General features: G+C 54.1%; 1 protein-coding gene and 1 long non-coding RNA gene across 5 annotated transcripts; both read right to left on the bottom strand.

Moving 5' to 3' along the window:
• Positions 1-330: 330 nt before the first annotated feature.
• Positions 331-3,643, bottom strand: LOC126641652 (uncharacterized). Its single transcript, XR_007629284.1, has 3 exons — positions 3,435-3,643; positions 1,699-1,980; positions 331-1,343 (listed from the first exon to the last, which is right to left on the bottom strand). It is a non-coding gene; the product is annotated as an uncharacterized LOC126641652 (long non-coding RNA).
• Positions 3,644-8,312: 4,669 nt separating this feature from the next.
• Positions 8,313-22,488, bottom strand: TBX3 (T-box transcription factor 3). Of its 4 annotated transcripts, none has more exons than XM_050318263.1 (8): positions 22,420-22,488; positions 18,808-19,252; positions 16,712-16,979; positions 15,263-15,409; positions 13,016-13,092; positions 11,563-11,720; positions 9,605-10,308; positions 8,313-8,898 (listed from the first exon to the last, which is right to left on the bottom strand). In XM_050318263.1, the coding sequence occupies exons 2-8, from the start codon at positions 19,200-19,202 to the stop codon at positions 8,452-8,454; spliced, it is 2,196 nt and encodes a 731-aa protein (XP_050174220.1). In that variant the 5' UTR covers positions 19,203-19,252; positions 22,420-22,488; the 3' UTR covers positions 8,313-8,451. The 4 variants fall into 4 exon arrangements, with proteins under 4 accessions (XP_050174220.1, XP_050174221.1, XP_050174219.1 ...); XM_050318264.1 differs by lacking the exon at positions 22,420-22,488 and adding an exon at positions 20,745-20,763; XM_050318262.1 differs by lacking the exon at positions 22,420-22,488 and adding an exon at positions 19,855-20,647.
• Positions 22,489-22,925: the final 437 nt, after the last annotated feature.

The following is a 22,925-nucleotide window of genomic DNA, read 5'->3' as shown; positions in this document are numbered from 1 at the left end:
TTCCCCCTCCTGGAAGGGCGATGGTCAGGGACCCCCAAAGCTGCCCCGGCGCTGGCGGGAGAGCCCGGGACTGCTCGGCGAAATGCTGTTTGTGGAGGTGAATTTACCTGGAATATGCGATAATGAAAATATTACAAAGCTAACCGAGCCACAGATCCAAAATCTACCCCTGGTCCCAGCCGGGATGCACTCGGCCAGGCGGGACAGAGCCTGGGAGAGCCGGGGGCCGGAGGGGATGCGTGCGGGCAGAGGGACGGGGACGCACCGTGCCCGGTGTCCCACAGCACACACGTCTTGTGCGGATTGAAATAATGCGCTCACAGCCGCATCTCTTTGCACCGTCTTTATATAACGACAGACACGCACACACGCGTATCTGAACTACATAAATATTTGAAATCTATATAAAGGTTCTTAGCACTTCATACACTTTACGTGAAGAGAAAGCTGTATCTAAATAAAAGGATATACAGCTACGGAGCGGCTCTGGAGCTCGTGGAGTGACTGTAACCACAGACCTGCGTGCATGCGAGCACAGCCGCGGCCGTGCGGGGGTCCGGAGCTGCTGCCCGGCTGCACTCGGGGTCCCGGGGACGGCGACTGCTCGCTCGGCTGCCCGCGGGCTCCGCTGGCTCCTCCGGCACTCGGGCTTCTGCATTTGTTTTCGCCTCCGTTATTGTTAATACTGGAAAGCGTCGTTATTCATTAAATAACATCTCTGCCGGCCCAAGCGCCGCTTTTCCTGAGAGCGAACCCTTCGGGGTGCAAACCGAATCCCGCTTGCTCAGACCAAAGTGTTTTCGGAGGGGTCGTCGCTCGCTGCGCTTCCACGCGTGTTCCCCCCGTGTTCCACCGAGCAGCCCTCTAGGGACAGGTTATTCCTCCTCTTCTGGAGAGGTTCCTGCTGAGAAATCGTATTTAAAACAAACCAAAAAGCCACAAGACCACCGCCACCACCGTGGGGCGGCTCTCGGGGTTAACCCCCCCACTAATGACTGACGGCTGGTGCCACTGAGACAAATAAATACATCGTAAGGAGGGCAATGGGTCGCGAGTCGTTTTGGCCCTAAGGTGAGATTTAGCAATGACCGCCCATTAAAACAAGCTTTTCACTTTTCCTAGGGGTAGCCCCTACCCCCACCCCCTCCAGCAAGCGGAGCGGGGGGGCCTCCTGACCTGGTTTGTATTTGTATTTAAGGTTCGAGATTTTTTTCTGCTTGCTTTTTAGATCGGAGACGGGAGAAATGAAAACCCGCTGAAAAAAGGACTCAGGAGAACGGAGGATTTTAAAAGCGCTCTTCGAAAATCCGCGGGGAAGGCCACGGATCGACAGCAAGGAAAATCTGGAAAAAAAAAATATTTTCAAGAAACCTGTGAAAAATAAATGCGAGAGCACGTAGGAAATGTTTCGAGGCAAAAGGGAAATAATCCTGCCAGAAGATCACGGTGGCACATTCCCGAAGGAGCGTGATCCGGCAGCGCGGTGGCAGGGATCCCCTTTCCTTCAGAGGGACAAGATAAAAGCCTCCCCGTCTGGCACAAAAGCTTGGAGCAAATCCCTCCAACTCCCTCCTGCCGCCTCCTCCTCCTGCCCCAAGAAAACCCACCCGTCAGTCCAGCCGATGGGATGCCCCAAGCCGGACTCCCCTCCCCATCCTCGGCCAGTTCCCCCCTTCCCCGGAGCCGCTCCGCTCGTACCTCCACTGCAAGGAGCAGGTCCGGGGGGGAAAAGCACCACTGGCTTTTTCTGTCGAGCTTATTTCCTTGATAACTTTATTCTGTCAGTGCCGCTTTGGCGGCTTGAAATGAAATAAAGCTTGAAAGGACCTCGGAAAGGAGAGAAGCCGGAGACAGAGGGGGGCTGCCTTCGGGAGGGGAGGGAGCCGGGATGTCCGTGGCGTCGAGTCGGCTTCACACAGCCCAGCCCGCTTGGTGTTGGTTTGGGCTTTTTTTCCAATGCCATGTCTAGGAAGGTCTTAACTGGGGAGAATGAGAGGGAAGCTGAGTTTAGCGAGACCAAGGTGAAATTCAGCAGGAATTATGGCCGCGATTACCTGCGCTAGAGGTCGAACACTGTTTCGGCTGAGAGTGTTTAAAAATAATGATTACATGTTTACTCCAGAATAATCAAATAATTAAAAAAAAAAAAAAAAAAAAAAAAAAAAGAAAAAAAAGGTGGATTAGAAAAGAGAAAACCCAAAGGTGGTGTCTGCGAGGCGGCTGCGAGTTGTGTTTCCAAGGAACGGTAGCAGATGAGGAAAGCGCAGGTCCAGAGTCCCGCAGAAACCCCGGAGTCTCAGCCCGACCTCGGTTCAGCTCACCCTGTTCGCCTCGGGGCGAGAAACTGAGGCCAGGAGCTCCACCAGCGCCTTGAACGGCCACTTCAAGCTAAAGGGCTTCGCCTCGCCGTGTTTTTACACGCCTTAATTATTCCCTAATAATGCGGGCTTTGGGGAGAAGCACGTGGGAAGTTTGGGGCTGACTGGGAAAAAAACACCACCAAACAACAACAACAACAAAACCCCTAAACCATCCCCAGGCATCGCCCTGCGGAGCTGGTTCCCTGGGAGCCGCTGGCTTTTGCTCCCCACAAGCAGCCAAAAGGCTTCAGGTGCAGAGGGAGATGGATGCGGGGCCAGCTGCGGGAGAGGTCGGCGGGTCAGGGGGATAATGTGATGCTGGGGCTGGAATGTCCCGGAATGTGCCTGTACTGTGTGTAAGAGGATGAAGGCTCGGGGGGTGCCCCCGTGGACGGGAGTTTCCCTGCAAGGAGCGGCTGTAGGGTGCTGAAGGAGGGAGGTTTTTCCCGGTCCGCTTCCCCCATAAACTGATCCCAACCCCGCCGTCCCGGCGCCTCCAGCACGGATCCGCCCGGCCGGCTGCCCCTCCGGGCCGTGGTGACAGGGACCGGGGTGACAGGGACAGGGGGGGCAGCAGGGCGGTCTCCACAGGGTGCCACGGCTGCTCGCCTCCGCCGTGCCAAGCGCCAGCGCCCCGAGGCAATCGCCACATCAGACCGTTTACCCTCCCGAGACAACAAACAACCGACCCGTCCGTCCGTCCATCCCTCCGCCTGTCCGTCTCTCAGACCCGGACAGGGTAGAGCGCTGCGGTCACCAAGGTGCAGGACCCCCTACCCTGGATCCCCCCCCGCAGCAGGACCTGCAGAAACTTGTGGGGCTCGCCCTCCCTCCGCCCCCCGCGCACACACGGACACACTGAGGGGCTTGGGGTTCGCCCCATTTTGGGGGGCACACGTCTGAGCGCCGCCCACACCCCGCTGCCCACCCAGGGCTGCCACTCGAGCTCCCACCCGGGACGGCGTGTGCGTTCCTGCAGACACACGGCTGCTAAATTTCAAGCAACTCCTCTATATTTTTAAAATTTTTTTAAAACTTTTTTTTTTTCTCCTTTCTCCCAAGCCCTCTTTCTACCTTTCCAAAATCGTTTCCCGGTGCAATCCTGCAGCCCGAGGCGAAGGAGGAGACGGGATGGTCCCCGCTTCCAAGACTTTTTACGAACAATCGTTAAAGAAATCAACCTTTTTTTTTTTTTTCCCCCTTCCCTCTCCCTTGTGCGGAGGCCGGAGAGGTCCCTTTGATCTGCGAGGCCTGGCGTGCTCCGAGCCCGCACGCCGGCTGTGTGCGGAGAGGGGGCCCGGCGGCCGCGGGACCCCTCCGAGCCGGGACATGAAAGGGGGGAATGAGAAAAAAAAAAAAGAAAAAAAAAAAAAAAAAAGGGCGTCCAGGGTACGGGAGATCGACCGAAGGGCTTAAATATTTCATATTCCTGGAAGCTGTCAAGGCCAAAAACAACAACACGCCTCCCGCCTCCCCCGGAGTGTTTGCAGAGGGCAGGAGCGTGTGTGCGTGCGAGGGGCCGGGAGGCTGCGGGGGGTGTGGGGGGGAAGAGGGTCATAAATTTTCACTTGTAATCAATCAATAATTAACTAATAGCGGAGCGTGGGCCGAGTGCTCTGGCGACGGCGGGTGCCCGCCCCGACGGGGTGTCGCTGTCGCTGTGCCCCCCACCGCGGGTCGCTGCGGCTCCGGGACGTGTGTCGTCCTTTACCCCCAACATCCCGACGGTGGGGCCCGAGCACCGCTTTCCCAGAGACTTTGGACTCGGGGCTAAAAACTCCCGTGGGTAAAACCCATCTCAGCTCCAAGGGAAGCCTGCGGGGAGCTCTGCCGCGCCGCCCGGCCGGGGGTCGGGGTGGGATGGGGGGGGGGGTCGCGATGTTGTCGCTCCCCACCACCCCCCGAGCTCCCCCCCACCTCGGTGGGTGCTGTGCCCCCCTCCCACGGGCCGTGGGTCCCTCCGGGGGTCTCTCGGCGCTGCTCAGGCTGCCCGAGAGATGGCGCCGGCGCCCCGCCGGAGCCCCCCCCGCCGCCGGCCACCCCCCACCCAGCGCCGGGTCGCCTGCATCAGCCATAAAACCATTGAGGATATCAAGACAGGCGCCAGGTGAGTAATAGACAGGATAATCCAGAGAGATTGCTCGCTGTTTACCTCCATCCACAAGCGCCACAAGAGTTACTCATTAACGTTACTATATACAAATAAGATACACAAGAGATAAAGCCATTTGCAAGTCAGAGTTACACCTGCGGTACACGGATTTCTTGCAAGGGCACGGCAGAGGGGGAGGTCAGCGTTAGGCCCGTGGAAAGAGGGGCGTTTAAATCAATCACGCTGCACCCTCAGCCTTGCAAAGGATAAACCGTGAGCTCGGGTTTTGCGGCGCCCCGGGGCTGCCGGTGCCCGCCTGGCCTGTGGAGCGGCTACCGGGCTCCTGGGCAGGCAGGAAAGCGAGACGAGGAGGGAGGGGGTGTGTATGAGTGTGTGTTGCTTTCCTCTGAATATCAACAGCAACTTTAGCCGCCAACTAGGACATTTTTCCCCTCCACACACAGACCTTAACAGTCCTCCCCCTCTAAGAGCGATTTGGGTGATCAGCAGCTGCGGCGAGGGAAAAAATAAAGGTTCCCCCCGTCATTCCTGAAGCCAAATAGACGGGAGTGAAGGGGCTGCGGGGGTCTGTCTTGTAAAGGTGTCTCCGCGCTGCCGCTGAGGCCGGGGCTCAGAGCGGAGGAGAGAGTTGAGCGCCGGAGCAGGGATGGTTGAGCCTCCCGGAGGGGCTGGCAGAGCTCTGCTCACCCCGGGCCGGATTCCCCCTCCCAGAGCGGCTCCAGCTCCCACCCGTGTGGAGGATCCGTGTGTGGAAACGGGCCTTTGGGGCTGCAGCCTTCGGGGCTGGCTGCTGCAGCCGCTGCCTCCTTCTTCGCGTGGACTTTTTTCGTTTCTTTTGCCAGACCCGACGCCACCTCTATCCCTAAAAGCCCCCCCTCTCCCGGGCCGGCTGAGGGGAGCATCAGCTCAAGTGACATTTCCAGCAGCCATCACCTTGGGCCATCCCAGGGTGGGGAAAGAGGGAGAGAAAAAAAATCCTGCGCAGCCCAAACCGCAAGCAGCGTGGATTTAAAATACACCCCGACCCCCAAGTTGAAATGGGAAGGGTCCCGTTGCCCCACCAAGGGGGACCTGAACAGTGTGATGGTCGCGGGGGGATTTTTTAATTAAAAAATCGGGGGGAAAAAAAGCTTTATCGCCACTTTCTCCTCCCTTTATCTCGCCGGCGCAGGAGCCGGGGGCCGCGGGCCGAGGGGCAGGCAGAGCATAAAACAGGATACAGGCTGGAAGTACATCCTTATAATATTTATTACTGGCGGAGGATGAATCACTTTCCAATATACGGGCCACTAACTGTTGAAGGGATGGGGGGGAAAAAAAAATATCATTAACAAGAAATATATATGTTCTGCTAAATGATGTGCTCATGGACTGGCAAAGGTACAGGCAGTGGCTGCCAGTTCTCCTTAGTTCTCCTCTCAGTGACCTCCCAGGCCACTGGTCCAGCCCGAAGCCTGGATGTCTGTCCCCGTTTCAGCCATTTTCTGGCTTAATCTCAATATATCATGAGCCTAAGGGCGAGAAGAGGCGATTCAAGTAGAGGGGGGAGGGAATAAATTTAAAGAAAAAAATAATGTATTTCCAGGTGATATCTAATGGAAAAGCCAAATCCTCCGCTCGGACAGGAGAGAAAACGAGCCCAGCAACACCATCAACTCCTGAGCACTTTACCTGGAAACTTTGAAGGAGGGCTCTGCATTAAAATTTAACTGATCTATTCTCTAATTCTTCACTTTTGCGTTATTAATTTATGACAGATAAAAGCATAGCTGAGCCTTTCTCATTAACTTTTCAAACGCCACTTAATATTGCTCCATTAAAAGAGGTGACTTTAGTAGCCTCTGGATCGACTTTAAAAGAGAGAGGGATAAAGACGGAAAAGGTACATTAAACAGCTTGCTTAAAACTCGTCCTTCCCCCCCCTTCCCCCGCAACAATTCCAACGACACCATCCCGACTGGTTCGTACTAGCTCCTTCCAGGAGAAATATCTTAATATTGGGAAGGGGAAGGTGGGGGGTGGAGGAGAACTGCAGAAGAGGGGAGGGATACATATCTTTCAACCCCTCCGTCCTCCCAGGCACTTTGGGGAGGGTTGGGGTGAAGGCATTTCACAGTACGACCAAGACATTTCAATAAAAATTTATTGAAACTTCAGTGACTTTTAAAAGGGAAAAAAAAAATTACAGAAAAAAAAATAGCAAGAACTTCTCAACATTTATATAACACAAAATATACCTTCATTTTTTTTTCTTTGAACCAGCTCCGAGCACCTGACTTTCAACCCAAGAAAATATGCACTCACTCAAACAAAGACAACAATAAGCACAGTAGTAAAACTCCATCGCAGGGTTGTTTTCTGACATACCGAGGAAAGAGGGAGAAATAATAACAAAGTAAAGATAAATCCTAGAATCTTCACCTTTTTTGTTTGTTTGCTTTTCTCTCAAGCCACTGGAGAAGCCTGTTGTCGCGTTTTAATGTGTATTATTATCTTCTTGTTGACATTTTATACGACAAGTAGTGCTTTGAACACTGAAGAAACTGAGGATTAAAAGCTACCATGGCACGCTGCTTTTTCTTTTACCTCTTTTAATTTTTTTTAAGGTCTTCGATTAATCTGGTTTCTTTCTGCTTTGTTGTTTGTGGTTTGGGTTTTTTTGGTTGCTTTTTTTTTTTTTTTTGCATTCGGCTCCTTCACAAAAGGACCAGGTCAGGTTTTTCTGGGCTGAGCTCCGATTTAAAAAGTGAGCCCTCAGAAATGGGGGGATTTCTCCTCTGGGTCGGGGTGTATGTTTAAAGGAATTACAAACTTGAAATGAAAACGACTAAAAATAAAAACAGAAAGAAAAAAAAAAAAGAAGACAGCTGCAGTCATATTTACAGAGATATGTACAATGTCAATAAATTAAAGTTTAATTTCGAGTATTCATATTCCACGTATTTACAAGAGTTATCAAATAATTACATAAATACTTTGTTTTAATAATAGTGTCCGTTCTTTTCTTCTTCTCAGTATGTTTAAACCTTGTTATTGCATATACAATTAAAGAGGGAAAGCTGTGATAAACCTACAGTCAAGCTACAGAGAATTTTAGATAAAATAAATTCACTTTTTTTTTTCTTTCCAACTACACTTCTTTTTTTTTTTTTGCTACAGGGAGGATGTTTAAGGTAGAGGGACGAAAGTCTTATTTTTGTTTTTATTACTTTAATAATTTTTTCCCTGGGATTTGAAACGAGCATTGAAAATAAACAACAAAACCCCACAGAAATAAAAAAATACTCCCCCCGCCCCCCAAAAGAAAAGCAGACTACTATGGAACATGCACAAAAAAAAAAAAAAAGCCACCAACTGGCTCTCAAACATCACAATAATATTTTAAACACACAGCTTCCCTTAATATCGACTAAGGGGGTTGTCGTTAACAACCCGCCCAAGAAACAACTGTTGAAGAACCAATATGCGAGTTACTTACACACTTTTCTTTCGGAAAGAAAAAAAAAATCACTTCTCAATTTTTATTAATGTTTGATTTTTTTTGTGTGTTTTTTTTTTTTCTTTTAGGTATTTTTTTCCTTTCTTTCCTTTTTTTTTTTTCATGGGTGTTTTGGTTTTTCTTTCTACACAGTTAAAAAAAAAAAAAAAAAAAAAAAAAAGAAAGGATGCCACAAACCCCACCGGTGCCTCGGCTCCGATCCAGCACTCCCAGCTTGGCTCTGCTCCCCCATCCCCGACCCTTCTTCCCCTCTGCTCCACCAGATACCTTTCTGTCAATAAACCGCGGGATTTTACATTAAAAAAAAAAAAAAAAAAAAAAAAAAAAGAGAGAGAAATTTTAAAAAACCCAACAAAATAAGGAGGGGGTAAAAAAAAAAACCCAAAACAACAAACACTCGCGGGGTGGAGGATGTGGTTTCTTTCAAACAAAGTGCACTGCGAGACTGATTTGAAATGAGCTCCCGGGGGCCGGGGGGGTTACGGGGAGCCGCTGCGGGATCTGTCCTGCTTGGGGTCGAGCCCACTGACGAGGCGCTGGATGTTTTGCAGTTCGCTGGTGGCCGCCTCCTTGTCTGCGCCCAGTTTGGGGGAGAGGGAGACGGAGCCGGAGGAGAGGGTGGAGGAGCGGCTGGTGAGGTCCGAGGCGGAGTCCAGGGGCACGGAGCCGGGGCTGGCGCTCAGCCCCCCCGCCTTGCCCTCGCCCGAGCCGGCGGCCAGGCCGGGCAGGGCAGTGGTGAGGAGGCTGCTGCCGTCGGAGAGGGGCACGGGCAGCGGGTAGGGGCTGTAGCGGAGCCGCGGCCGCACGGCGCTCAGGAAGGGGTGCCGGTGCACCGAACTGGAGGCGGCGCTGGAGGCGGCGGCCGCCGCCGCCATGTAGGTGTAGGGGTAGGGGAAGAGGCTTCCGAAGGGAGACATGGCCAGGCCCTGCGGGAGGGGAAGAGAGAGAAGGGAAAGGGTTACCGGCCTGCACACCCACTCCCGGAGATGCTTCGCGGCACCCCCACGTCAGTGGGGAGCTGACAGCGGCCAAGCTGCTGCTGCCCGCGGGAGGGGATGGAGACCCATCCTCCCAGTGCCGAGGCCAAAACCACGAGGACCCAACGGGGCAGACCCTGGCCATGATCTGCCCTGCACGGCGCCCACCCCGCCCGCCTCCCTCCCGCTGCGAGGGTCGTGGCCCAGCGGGGGCCGTGGTATTTATCCTCCTCACTGCGAGATTCTCTTTCTCTGGGGCAAGTGCCCTGTGCCCGCAGGTGTAGCCCCCCCCCGCGTCCCGCAGGGCAGCTCCCCCGACGGTGGCTCCGCTCCGCAGGCTCCAACGAGCCCCACGCCGCAGAGCTTCACCCCCGGCTGCAGAGGCCTGGCCCCGGCACCGTGTCAGAGGGAGCACAGGAGTGGCACGACAGCGGGGAGAGTGGGAGAGCTCCGGGAAATCGATCTGGGCTACCCTCCACCCCCTCCCGACTTTCCCTCCTCCGACTTTCCGCCAAACCCTGTGACTGCCCCTGCAGAGAGAGGTAGTGGAGGGGACACCGCAGCGGGGGAGTTAGAGGAGGTGCCCGCTGTCCCTCTATTCCCCCGGCATTGAAACCCTCCTGCTCCGGGGGGCGGCGGGGGGAGGCTGCGGTACCTGCGAAGCCAGGACGTGCTGCTGCAGATGGAAAGGCAAAGCAGCCGCCGATGCTCCCGAGAGTCCCTGGGCCGCCGCCGTGGCCATGACCGTGTTGTCCAGTCCCGAGACCCCGGCGGATGCCCCGGAGACGGTGGCGAGGAGGGGCCCCATCCCCGCGGCCATGCCGGAGAAAGCCCCCCCCATGGCGAACTGCCCGGGGTGCAGCAGCAGCGGGTGCCCGTTCCCTAGCGGGTTGAAGAACTGCTGTCCGGCCAGGGCAGGGGGGAAGCCGAGGTTCTGCAAGTGTCCCTGGCTCAGGTGGGCCGTGCTATCGGTCTGGACCGTCAGGGGGGCGAAGGGCTCTTTCCCCAGCAGCCGGTTCTCATCTACTTTGGGGCCATCCCTGAGGGGGCTTTTCAGTTCCTCGCCGCTCAGGCTTCCACCCCGGGTGCTGGAAGAGATCGCAGCCGGGCTGTGCCTGGAGTCCGGAGGGGCTTTTTCAGTCCTCTCTCGGCTCCTACTCCCCGCCGAGTCCCCGGGGAAGAAGTGGCTTTTGGAGGGGCTGCCGCCCTTCTCCCGGGGGTCTTCCCCCGCGGTGGCAGCGGAGCTGGCCGGCGCTGGGGTGCCGGCGGTGGTCGTGCTGATTTTGCCCGACTCGTTGCCTTCTAGCAAGGGATCGTCTTTGCTGTCTGCATCGCTGTCTCCCTCGCTGGGGCAGAGATCTGCAAGACAAAGGGGGCCCGGGGCTGGGATCCGGCACTGCACATCCCGAAATCCCCATTGGGCTGCCAGAGAGGGTAGAGACGCTTCCTGGCCGGCCAGAGGTTTGTATGGAAATACTTTTTAAAAAACATATAAATAAATACAGCCCCCGGCTCCCACCTCCCGCCAGGACGAGCCAGCCCGAGTTGTACACAACGCAGCAAAATTGGCTGCGAAACAAAGCAACGGCCCGGAGGAGCGACCCTCCAGTCGGGTGGGCCCAGGGCCAGCGGATCTGCTCCCCGGGCTGCCCGGAGCCCCCAGGGACCCTCACCAGGGACCCCCCACCAGCGGTGGGACAACAGCGGCTGGGCTGAAGGGCCTTAGGGATGCGCCTCCTACGAAGTTTTCATCCCTTTCAGTGGGCAAACTTAGAAAACGCAGAGAGAAACCGACCTCCCACTCGCCTTCCTCACCCCTTGGACCCCCCTTTCTCCTTCTCCCCAAACGCTTGCACGGCTCCAGTGGATTCCTCTGCACTTCATCTCCTAATTTCAGCGCCCCAGGTGCGAAGCTCTGGTTTGCTTTTTGGGTCCCCTCCCAGCTCCCCTCCCCTCAGCTCGGCAGCCCTTTAAAAAAACGAGTAGAGCAACTACAAAAAAGAGGTTGTTTCCTCCTCCCCTGCACCCCCTCCCGCCCCTGGATGGATTAATACATGTGAGAGAGCTGCAGACAGCTCCCAACCCTGCACGGAGAGAAACCCAGGGTGACTTTTCTATAACAAAGTTCGGGACTGTATCCAGGGGAAAGATCCTTCCTCTAATAACAGATTCAGAAAGGAATATTAATGGAGTGACTCCAGTTTTGAACTTTTGCCCCGTGGTCTGTCTTTGCTCCCTTGACTCGGAGCTGGCTCCTTTCTGAACCGAGGAGGGGAGGGATGAATGTGCAGCAAGGGGAGAGAGAGGCTGGGGGGAGAGGGAGAAGGAGAGTGAGGAAGACAGAGAAGGAATGAGGGAAGACGACAAAGGAGAGGGAAAGAGAATGAAAGCAAGAAGGAGAGTAAGGGAAAGAAGAGAGGAAGCAACAAACTAAAGAGATAAAGAGAGGGAAGAGACAGAAGAGTACAAAGAGAGAAAAAGACAAGAAAAGAAGAGGAAGCAAGTGGGAAGGAAGGAAGACAGGCCGGTGCCAGAGGGCAGTGGTAGAAGCTGGGATGTGTCAACCCACAGAGCAGGCTCTCCTGGGTGGGGTCCAGGGGCCACAGCTCTCACCTTTGAGGCTGGAGGTGCCAACGGCAGGCACGGCAGGACAGGAGGACTGGGCAAAGCACTTGAAGGCCGTCTGCTCGTTGGAGGACTCGTCCGAGGTGGGATTCTCCTTCTTCTGCCTCTCGTCATACACCCGCATGGACTGCAGGGTCAGCTGCTTCCTACGGGCACACGAACCCGCTGGCAGAGTGCACCCCGGCACCCCCCTCCTCCCCCACCCCTTCTTGAGCTCCTATTTGGGGATGAGTGGGACAGGGGAATTAAGAGCCATGGTCCCCTCGAGGAGCAGAGCTCGTTTCTGGCAGGCAGGGCTTGGCTGCTAATGAGAGGAGATTTCTTGGAAGCGGTGAGGGCAGATATTAAAGACAAGGGGCGGAGGGGAGAGGGAAGCATTCCCTGGAGATTAGCTTTTAAAAGGCGAGGATGTTCCAGAGATATGAGCCATCTTAATGGTTGCTAAGATTGCTAGGAAGTGGTTATTTTGTTAGGCACTTTATGTAATCTTTTCACCAACAATTAACCCGGAGTAAAAATCTATTTATATTTAGAAAGAAATTAGAAATCATTTCCGTCCTGTGGCTCCAGCGTTGGCTTTATTTTCACACTGACGGACAAGAGGAGCTGGCGTGTGCATGTCTGTGTGTGTGTGCTGGGCTCAGTGCTGGGCAGGGAGAAAGGCCTCTTGTTTTACATCACATCCATCCCCCGTTCTTTTCTTTTTTTTTTTAAAAAAAAAAAAAAAAGAGGAACAGATTTGTTCGTTATCTAAGCCCCAGTGCAAATGGCTAAAATATCCTGTCTGCTGTAACAAAACAAAACAGACATATCCCTCATCAAAGGAAAAAAAAAAAGTCCTTTTCTCTATTTTCTCCTTGTATTTTCTTCTGATATTAAAAATAAAAATCTTCAGTCCCATTATAACGAGTTCTGTCCATCTACCTGGGGCACAAATTCTGTCCTGCTGCTTTTGGAAAAAATAAAGAATTTTCTGTCATTATTACTTCCATATTAACGGGATACCTCTGTCAGAGCAGTTTATTTATATGTTCCTCCTCCACATTTTAGTCTTTTCGATACTATCCTCTGAAAAATGTCAGAGGAGATTCAACCAGCGCTCAGCCCTCACTTCTCCCTCTTCTCCAGTCCCAGAGTCAAACTACACTGGAACATTCCCTCACAGATTTTTAAGGGAAACTTCTTTTTCCTGAGATATTTGCTTAATGTACTGCATTCCCTTTGGCCAGTCATCCCCTGCAATGTGAAAAATAAATGTGGAAAGCAGGAAAGAATTCCCATGCAATCCATTTGGTGTTATTAGCGCCAAGATCCTTATGGATTTTGGCGGGTTGAAGTGTGGTTTGGAGGCAAGTCGAGGTGATTTTGACCTCTGCTCGTGTTCTGAGCTTTACACATGAAAACCAAACGAGGTGCCTGTATATAATCGAGCCAGACTCACCTTTTCTCCCTCCTTCCATTCCCGGTGTCCCGAAAACCTTTGGCAAAGGGGTTGTTGTCAATTTTTAATTGAGTGATCTAGAGGATGGAGAGAAAAAAAAAATAGGCAGAGGGCAGAATAAGGGCATTTTTACGTTAAAAAACAACAGCAAAACTCCCTCTTCCCAGTTCCCCTAGTGCTGGCAGGATCCCGCCGGGAGCAGGACAGGGCAGGGGGCAAAGGTCCCCGTTTTGGGGGGATCTCCACGTTTTCCCGGGTCATTTGGAGGCAGTTTGCCCCCAATCCCCCGCCGGGCTGGCCAGTGACCCGGGCTGTGGTGGCAATGAAAGAGCCCCGTGTTGCTGCCACCACATCGGAATTAATTGAGCCGTGCAATGCGATCCATCCAAGTTATGCCTGTGCTTAAAACTCTTTAAATGCCATAATTAAACCGCAAAGGAATCATACCCACCCCCTCGCTATAATAAAATACTTTATATAATCGCATTATGCTCTGCGTGTGTGTGTGTGTTGGGGCGCCGGGGGTGCCAGGAACCAGTTCGTATTTTTTGGGGGGTGGGTGGAAGTTTTCTGGTTTGAGTTTCCTCGGGATTCGGGTTATGGCAGGGAACGGCTGCTTGGAGCGATGGGGCTTGCGGGGCATCCCGTAAGTCCCTCCGCCCATGCGATGCGCGGAGGCGGATTCAGAGCCTGGCCGGGGGCTCCCGTCGCTGTAACGGGATGCGGGCGATGGGAACGGAGATTCCGCCTCCCCGCCGCTCCATTCCCGGTCTTGGACCGGACTGGAAGCGCAGGAACCCTCAGTTTAGGAGTAGAGGAGGACCACGAAAAGGAAACCCCGCCTGCGTCCGAGTGCGGGCAGGACCAGCCCCGGCTCCCGAGCCGCCCCCTCGCCGCACACACGGGATGAGGAAAGAGCAGGAAAAACCCACTGCTAAAAACCAGCGGGACTTTTAATCCAGGTGCTCCCGACCGTGCTTTCTGCTCCCCCCGCGCCCAGCCCAGGGCTCCCCGCCGCTCCCGCACGCCGCTTTCCAGCCGATTTCATGGCAATCAGACAAATATGCTCATTTCTGTCCTTCAACCAAGCTGGCCTCAGCTGATAGACCGGGGCGACCAGCCCTGCTGATAAGTCCCAAAGCAAAGTCTACTCTCTGTACACTCATTTTCTTTCGGTTTCCTTGCAAGCGCCCGGCCGCAGAAAGAGAGGGAAACAGCCCCAGCTCCGAGGGGCAAGTGGCTTTTTAGAAACCGAGGACAGAAAGGTGCAGACCCCTCCTCTTCGGCCCTTGATTTTTACTGGTGAAGGGTGTGAGGGGCAGAAAGAGAGACACGAGGAAGCTGCAGCGAGCGGGCGCTGCACATCCAGACCTTCCACACTTAAAGCACACGAACTCAAAGTAATAATTTATAGAAGAAAAAAAAAACAAAACAAAAACAAAAATCAAAGCCTCTTTTCTGGCTCCTTCGCTTCCTTCCACTTGACTTAATTATCGTAAATTCGCCGTTTGCCACTCTCCCAAATATACCACCTTCGTCGCAAGTGACAATAAACCAGCAGAAATGGAAAGGCAGCGTCTGCAGCGCTGCAAAACTTTCTCACCCGGGCTCATTCAGACCTTCCAGCTAAATTCAAGCGAGATACCCCTCTCTGATCAGAGCATATTTCTGCACCACAAAAAATAATAAAACACTGCAGGATGCAAAAAAAATATATCATAATATAGTAATAATAGGAACCAGACGTGTGCTTCAGCCTTATTGCCAATTGCTGTTAAAGGAGCTAAAACAGCACAAAGGCCAGGAAGAATTACAAAATCTCAGCCCCGCTGCTCTCCCCTTCTCTCTTTCGACACACGGAGCCGAGTCTTTCTTATTTTTTTTTTCCCTGATGCGTCTTAGATTAAATCCACACTGAGAGCAGCGATCCCCACCCCATCCCTTTCCCCATACCGGGGAGCGATACCGGGAAAAGAAAATGGTAAAAAGAACCCTAAGCATGCTCCCCCCCACCCCACTCCCAGTCCTCGCTTTTAATTGCCTTTCCCGAGGTCGGTATTAGGAGAGTGCCCGACCCCCTGCCCCGGCGCCTTGCGAAGCTGGATCAAGGAGGTTTTGGAGGGAAAGATGAGGAGGGGAGACAGAGAAGAACGGGATGGGCTTCGTGATTTTTAAGGGAAGAGTGCAGAGTAAAAGTTCTCTTAAAAGCCAAAACACGTAAAACAAATCCTCTCTTAATCTCCTTACCTTATCATTCTGGTATGCGGTCACTGCGATGAATTCAGTCTCCGGGAAAACGTAGGTCCTGAACGTGCTGTAGGGAAGCTTGAGGATATCGTTGGCTCGGACAATGTGGAACCGGGGCTGGTACTTGTGCATGGAGTTTAAAATGGTCTGGGGAGTGAGGGGGGAAGCGGCCGCAGCAGAGAGGGCAGGAGAGGGGGAAAGAAAACGGTCAGCAGGAGCAGCACCCCCGCCTCGCACTTCCCCCAGCCATCGGCACTTTCTCCTCCTAATTTGCCTTCCCTCTCCTTCCTCCCCTCACTCCTCCTCCCCGCCGAGCACACTCCAAACACACGCACACCTCTTGCAGCATCCAACTAAAAGTACTGACAGCTCCAGCTCGCCGGAGTTAGGCTCTCGCTGGACCTCTCGGAGGGAAGGAGGAAGGGGGGGGAAATCCCGTCAGAGATGTTTGGGAGAAGGTGTTGGGCTCCGGCCGCAATGTTTTTTGATTTCAAAGTGTAAAAAAAAACACAAAAAAGGAAAAAAAAAACCACCAGAAATAAAATCAAGTAAAGAAGCAGCAGCAGCTACAATAGCAACACCACCATGAGAGCCTCGGCTCGGTCTAATTGCGTGCCCCAATTCACTTAAGGCCTTCTGCGAAAGGCAAAAATGTATCGTCTAATCAAATCACAGGCAGCAAATGCAATCTTCGGCACATTAGAGATCCCCCGGCCGCGGCCAGCACCAGCAAGCCCCGGCTCCGAGGCCGAGGCTTTCCCAGGAACAGAAAGAAATGGCAAGGATCGTCAGAGCACTTATCAGCAGGTTTGTTTGATTTCACTCTTAGGGTAAGTTTTTATCTCTGCACACCCGGTAAATGTAAAGGAGTGGATAGACATGAATGGCCAACTTGACCTCTGCTTTTGGTCCCTGTTTATTTTCACTCCGGCTTGCTTTACATTATCCAGATTAATATAGATTTAAACGTTTGCGTACTTAGGCCTTTAAGCCCTTTATACACATATGCATATCGTTTTCCTACGCTTAAAAAGTGTGATCGACTTTATTAAAAATATATATAGATATATAAAGTCACCGCAGCTCCGAGAAATATCGAGTTGCTCTACGCTGGAAATATATCTCTAAAGTTAACGCTGAGTGGCACGGAGAGGTTACAGAGTAAACTCCAGCGTTTAATCCTGACCGCAGCAGGGGGGAAAAAATCAAGGACTATCATAAACCGGAAAGATGCTCGTCCCCGTGTGTGTGGAGGGGTATTTATTCCCTGTTTTCCCCGCATTTCGGGAGCCCGCGGGAACTGCCAGCGGGGCAGTGGGTACGGCCCGGCCGAGCAGTCGCCGTGCTCCGGGTGAAACCCCCCCGCGCTGGGACCCCCTGCTCCGGCCGGGTGGTGAGGGAGGGAAAGTGGGAGAGGGGGGAGCAAAGGAAGGTGTAAAAGGCACTCACAAATCCGTGCTTGTCAGAGATGTTGTTAGTGAGCTTCAGCTTGTGAAAGGTGACGACTTTGGACATCCATTGTTCGCCGGTGGCCGGGCTGTCCGGGTGGATGTACATTCTCTTTGGCATTTCAGGGTCAGCTTTGCCGGCTACCATCCACCGGGAATTATGGAATTTGTACCTACAATCATCAGCCGCCACAATATCCATCAATAAAATGTACTTGGCCTTTTTATCCAGTCCAGTGCATCTCACTTTAAATGGAGGAAACATTCTCCTATGGGCAGAGAGAGGGAGGTGGGGGGGGGAAGAAAGAAAAGACATGTTGAAAATAAAATTAATTACGGCGTTTAAATAAGCTTCTGAATTTCGGTAGTGTGTCTACCAAGCAATTGCTTCAGCCCTCAAAAGTAGAAAAGTAACTGTGTGTCCAGCAAAAAGGCCTCTCCGCCCCCCCGGCCCCAATGGAAAGGCTTCTCAAACGCTTAAAAGTTTTAGGAGAAAATGGTCCCTGGATGGGAGAGGTACGCGTTCCCTAGAAATCACCAGGCGCCTACCTCTGCCATTCCTAAACAGCAAAGGCCCATTTGGGGCTCTCTGATCTCTCATTAGTTTCCCTTTCGCCTGCTAAACAAAGACATGGGAACAGATCGCACCCCGATAAAATAAATATTCTGCATTATTATAACCCAGTCACACGATGAAGAGCACGGAGGGGAGTTTTTCACTTTGCAGAGGAGAAAAAAAAGCCCCAGCGAGGGTAGGGTGGCTGCCGGGGCTCTCCCCATGCTCCAGTCTGCCAGAGATCCCCCCGTGTGCCGAGGGCTCCCTGCAAACCCCGCTCCCCTCCGCTCCCAAGTCCGGCTCCAAACTGCAACAGGATACCACAAATTTGCTGTTTATTATATCGAGCGGTTGGCATTCAGCAAATCTCAACTTAAAAGGAAACACATGACTTTGCAACATGTAAGAGCCCTTAATACTGGCCGAGGCTTTCACGCAAAAACTTTTGACCACAATTAACAGAGAAAACTTCGGGAAGGCAGTAAAATGGGTGAGGGGATTTTTTTTTTTTCTCTCCTTACTGCTTTTAGGGCTTGCGTTTATTTCCCTTCCCCCGAGCCTGTAGCCTGCAACCGGTGCTTTGCAAGTAGGTGAAGCTCCTGCAAGGCAGCTGAAGGCCATCTAAGAAGACTTTTCAGGACTGGCTTCCTCGAGTAATTCTCCTGGCAAATCACACGCGGAGAGCTGGGGAGGTTTCTCAGAGAGCCCCTTGGAAAAACACCCGGGCGCGAAGGGGGTTTTCACCCTATGTGTCATCACAGCAATAGGCAGAGTTGTAAAAGAACCCAGATGTCAATGAGTAGCGAATATAGAGAGGGATTTCAGACGGGTAAACCTATAAAAAGCAGAAATGCCGAGCGTGGACGCGCCGTGTGTATTCATTCATTCCCACGTGAAGGTTATATAAATACAGGGACAGGCAACGAGGAGCTGCAAACCCTTCCCTGCCACTCCAGCAGCGGCTGCAGGACCGCTGGGGAGTTCTGTCACCTTTTTGTGCATTTCCAGATATAATTAGTCAGCACAAACGCCGCCTAAATCCCTGCACTGAGAGAGCCACAAGCTGATCTACCGAGCCTATCTGCCCTCCTGCAGCTCCTGCCCTACCAGCAGCCACACGCCGCTCCAAAGGATTTTTCCTTTATTCCCCTTTCTCTTCCTTACGGAAGAAAAAACTGCGCGTAGCGAGGCTGAAACCAGGCCAGCCCCCTTTTCCAACCCCAAATTATTTTCTTCCTGCTCCCAGTCTTCTCCAGAAAGTATTAAGCTACTGAACCATGAAGGGACCCCTCTCGCCCCCTGCACACGCACACGCTGAGCAGGGCCGGTTCGTGGCTGGGCTTTTCCCTGCAGCGTGGTGCCCCAGATGGGCTCGGAACTTCAGCTGCCTAAAACTTTCAATAATCCCAGGTGAAAGGAGATTTACGGAGAAAGCCGCCCGCAGAGAAAGCCTTGCTCTGGAGCAGCCTGGTGGGGTGCAGAGACTGAGGGGTGGGGGAGAGGGGGAGGAAAAGAGGCACGAACCCCCGACCCAGACCTACCTTCCCGATTTGGTAATCACCATCTCCGTGCCTCTTTTATGGAACTGCTCCCAAAGCTCTTTAGCTTCCAGATGCACTTTCGGATCGTCTTCCACCTCTTCTTCTGGCTCCAGAGTTTTTAAAGGCCTCAGATGAGCTGCTGCCTGGTGACCCAGGGAAGAAAAGGGGATACCAGTCTCTGCAGCCCCCACTAACTGATCCATGATGGGTTTAGCCAGAGCCCCGGGAAGGGAAAGGGCGGCCGCCCCGTTGGGAGGCAAAGCCAGAGCCGGGAAGAAGGGAGGCTGATGTCCCAACACAGCGCTCATGGCAAAGTCCGGTGCCCGGTGCGGTAAAAAAGGATGATAAGCCATGCTTGTCCCAGGGATTACTGGATCTCTCATCGGTAAATTCATCCACTCCACTCCTCGGTCTTCCTACTGCTGGAGTAGTCCCGGAGTGGTTTCTAACAGCACATCACGAAGAAGAAAAATTAAGATAACAATAACAGCAATAAAGCACAAAAAATAAAAAATAAAAATAGGGTGGGATAAAGAAGCTCTAGACAGCACAGTACATGGGGGAGAGGCAGAACTTCTACAGCCTACAACTTCCCGAGCCAGGGCACATCCCCAGCCCTCGGGACAGCGGATTAACAGGATTGTTCATTATTAGTCTTGATTTTTTTCGTGTTCGGTCGCTGAGATTTTGTTTTGCTTTTCAGTCGGTCGGTTTTTTTTCCTGAGTGGGAGTCCTTGCGCTGGAAAAGGAACGCCGAAGAAGGGAGAAAAAAAAAAAAATCCACCGGGTTCGCTGTCTGCTCCTGTTGCCGCAGAAGGGCTGGACAAGCCGAGATCCTTTTTTTTCTTCTTCTTCTTTTTTTCTCTTAGTCCCAGTCCCCCTTCTCTCCTTCCGTGGCGGAGGGTGACGGCTCGAAGCTGGGTTTTCTTTTTGGGCGGCTGGCTCTGCCCTCCCTCCCCCCCACCCCTCCACCTTTCCTCCGTACGGTCAGGCTGCAGAGCAGAGGCTGGGAAACGAGGGAAAGCAGAAAGAAGCAAACAAACCCACCCCCCTTCGCCGGCCGAGGAAGGCTCCTGAGCAACCTTCAGCAGCAAAAAACTTGTAGGGAAATCTCGTTTCCGCCTCGCCTTTCCCCCTCTCCAAGCAGAAGCTGGTCAGGGTGCCCTGATTCCCATCAGGATCTCTTCTTTCTTTCACCCTCCTCCTTTTTTTTTTTTTCCTTTTTCTTTAAAATTCCCCCCCTTCTCTTTCGCTCTGCCTTAAAAAATAAAAAAAAAAAAAAAAAAAATCTGGCAGAATTATACTCTTGTCTCTGCAAAAGAGAAAGGGAGAAAGAGAGAGGGAAAGAGAAAGGAAAAAAAGGGGGAGGGAGAAAGAGAGAAAAAGAGAAAGAGAGAGAGAGGGAGAAGGAGCCTCTCGGCTCTGAGAATTCCCTGTGAGTCTGTGCTCTGCGTGCACCCGATCGTAGGGATGTGTTGTGGGTTACAGGGGAGCTGGAGCCGCCTTGATTGGCTCTTTGACGCTTTCGGACCAATTGTGAGGCTCCATAGGCGGGGTTCTGACAGCTCGGGTGGAGGGGGACAGCGCCGAGTTATAAAAAGAAGGTGTCGGAAACTGTAACGCTGCAGCAAAGCATCACTAGTACTCCGGGCCGTGTGAATATGTCAACATGATCAGAGGGGAGGGAGCAGGGAGGGAGGAGGGAAGGGGCCGGCAGCGCCCGCCTCTAGGGGGGTGCTGGGGGCCGCCTCGCCCCCCGGCCTCCCGGGCGCTGCCCGCCCGCTCTTCCCCGGTAGGAGCTTCCAAAGCGCCGGGACCGGGGGGGAAAGCTCCACGCGTGGTGCTGGGGTCCGAACCTGCGAGCCCTCCCCCCTCCCCAAACGCCGCTGGTATCGTAACGGGGGGTACTGCGGGTGTCCCCCCCGCCCCGGACCCACCTCGGGAGGCCGCGGGCCCCGCCGCCCCGCACGCCCATCCATCCCCGCAGCCGCCGGCTTGGTGTCACCCTCCCTGCCGCTCCCCCGCTCCGTTTTCCACCCCCCTCCCCTCCACCGGGAAAGTCGCTTTCTTTAAACGACCCCTCCAGGCCGGCAGCCGGGCGCTTTCCTTCCCCCCCGCAAATCTGGGGGTGACCCCCGGGAGGGGGAGAGGCGGCCCGGGGGGTGGATCTGCGGGTCTCCCTCCGGTTCGGGGCTGGGCTCCGGCGGCTCCAGCGGCCGCGGCCGCCCTTTATTATTGTTGTGGTGGGCGGCTGGAGGCTGCGGCGGGCGGGCAGCGGCCGCTGGCGGCTCAGCCCCGGACCCGGCGGCTGCAGATCACGGCGGGGGCTTGGGAGGGAAGAGGGGCGACGGCGACGGCTGGAAAATGGGATTTTTATTTATTTGTTATTCCCTTTTTTTTTTCTTTCTCTGGCTCTGAGGATTAAGGCCACTCGGCTGGCACTGGCGCCGAGAGGGTTACGCTCCCACACCCCTCCTCTTCCACGAGGTGCGCGGGGAGGAGACGGGAAGTGCGGCGTTCCCTGCGCCCGGGCCGGGGCAGCGCCGGGCGGGGGGGCCCAGCCCCGGGTTACCCCCGTGCCCGGGCTCGCGTGGAGCCAGAGACACCCCATCCCCCCGGGGAGAGCGTCACGCGTGGGTCTGATCCTACCCCACGGAGCTGGGCAGGATCCTCCTGGGAAGTTTCTGGGGAGACATATTCCTTGTTGGGGGGGTGACAGTATAGGGAAGCAAAAGGGGGCTTGCGGCTGTGCGTGTCGTGGGAGCCGCGGGCATGCAGGGCACGGAGCGCCCGCGGGTGTGTCAGGGGGGATATCCCACCGCTGGGAGGTGCCGAATCATTACTCTCCCCTGGGGAGTGGGGGGAATCTCCTGACGCCCCCAACCCCGCTTTAAAGAGGGGAGGATAATCCTCCGGGAGCGGAGCGGGGGAGCGCGGGGCCTCGGCGCTGGCTGCGCGCAGATGGGAGCGGAACCTCTAAAGTGATTAGCTCTTCTAACATTGCATTTTTGACGCACATGGTTAAGAGCGCTTGGCGCCAGCTTGGTGAAGTCCCTGTAGTAACCAGCGTCTAGGATCGCTTTGCATTCACCAAAATATCTCCCCTTTGGTCGGGGGTGGGGGTGAAAAGAGGAGGAGGGAGGAAAGGAAGCGGGAGTAATGCGTTCAAAGAGGATGGGGGGGGGGGAAGTCTGATGTGTTTCACGGAGCCAGGAGCCTGGCTACCCGCGCAGCGCTCGGCTGCGCTGTGCAGCTGCTTATCGACGGAAGAGAGCGAGTCTTTCCAGCCTCTGCTCGGAACCGGTTCTCGGGCTCCCGCCGCGGTGGGAACCCCCAAACCCTTATGCCTTCCCCTTTAGCAGCGCCCACAACAAACGCCCGGCGGCTCCAAGAAGTTTGCTGCGATTTACCCCGAGCGGGCCGCCGCTCTCCCGCGGGGGACCGGGAGGTGCCCGCGGGCTCCCGCGGGACGAGCGCAGCCACCCCCGGCCCCGCCGCGCCCCGGGCCCCGCGCCCGCCCCGCCGGAGCTCGCCCTCGGCCCCGCGGCACCCACCGGGGTCGCCGCCGCCCTCCGCGCCCGCCCCGCACCTTGCACCGCGCTCCGCACCCACCCGCGGAGCGAAATAAAGCGTTTCGCCGCTTATGATTTCCAATTCCAGCGTCTGCCTAATGGCGTGCAAACTTCCGCCAGTTCCGAGTGACCTCCCCGACGAAGCCCCCCGGAGACTCGTATTATGAAGGGAGGCGGCACTAATCTAAGATCAAAAGCGGGAAGGTGCGAACAGTCTTTGTCTCCCTTCGGCCGCCTCATTCCCCCTTCTGTGTGTGATAAATCTACCCTGGCGCCGACTGCGCGCTGGATGATTAATTTGCAAGCAAACAAAAGGGACCTGATGGCCAGCCATCTTAGTTAAATATTGGCCAGTGCTTCCAGCTACTTGTTAGCCGCCTCTTTGCCAGAAATAAATAAATAAGCGAGGCGCATGAATAAATAAATAAATAAATAAAGTAGCCCGCAGAAATGAATGGCAAGGCGAAGGGTTGGAAGTGGGGTAAGGGGAAAAAAAAAAAAAAAAAAAAAAAAAAGAAAAAAAAGGAGACCAGGGTGACCGACGGC

The sequence above is a fragment of the Myiozetetes cayanensis genome, unplaced genomic scaffold, assembly GCF_022539395.1.
Source record: "Myiozetetes cayanensis isolate MyiCay16 unplaced genomic scaffold, myiCay2020 scf21, whole genome shotgun sequence".
Lineage (NCBI taxonomy): Eukaryota > Metazoa > Chordata > Aves > Passeriformes > Tyrannidae > Myiozetetes > Myiozetetes cayanensis.
Note: the sequence above shows the minus strand (reverse complement) of the source record. Positions and strands in the feature narration are given on the sequence as shown.

What these genes read in the sequence shown, in the direction of transcription:
- TBX3 (XM_050318263.1), bottom strand. Translation starts at nt 19,202, where the DNA reads ATGAATTTACCGATGAGAGATCCAGTAATCCCTGGGACAAGCATGGCT. An exon ending in CCGCATACCAGAATGATAAG is followed by an intron (nt 13,093 to 15,262) that starts GTAAGGAGATTA and finishes TCCATCCTCTAG; the next exon opens with ATCACTCAATTAAAAATTGA. An exon ending in AATGGAAGGAGGGAGAAAAG is followed by an intron (nt 11,721 to 13,015) that starts GTGAGTCTGGCT and finishes GTGTGCCCGTAG; the next exon opens with GAAGCAGCTGACCCTGCAGT.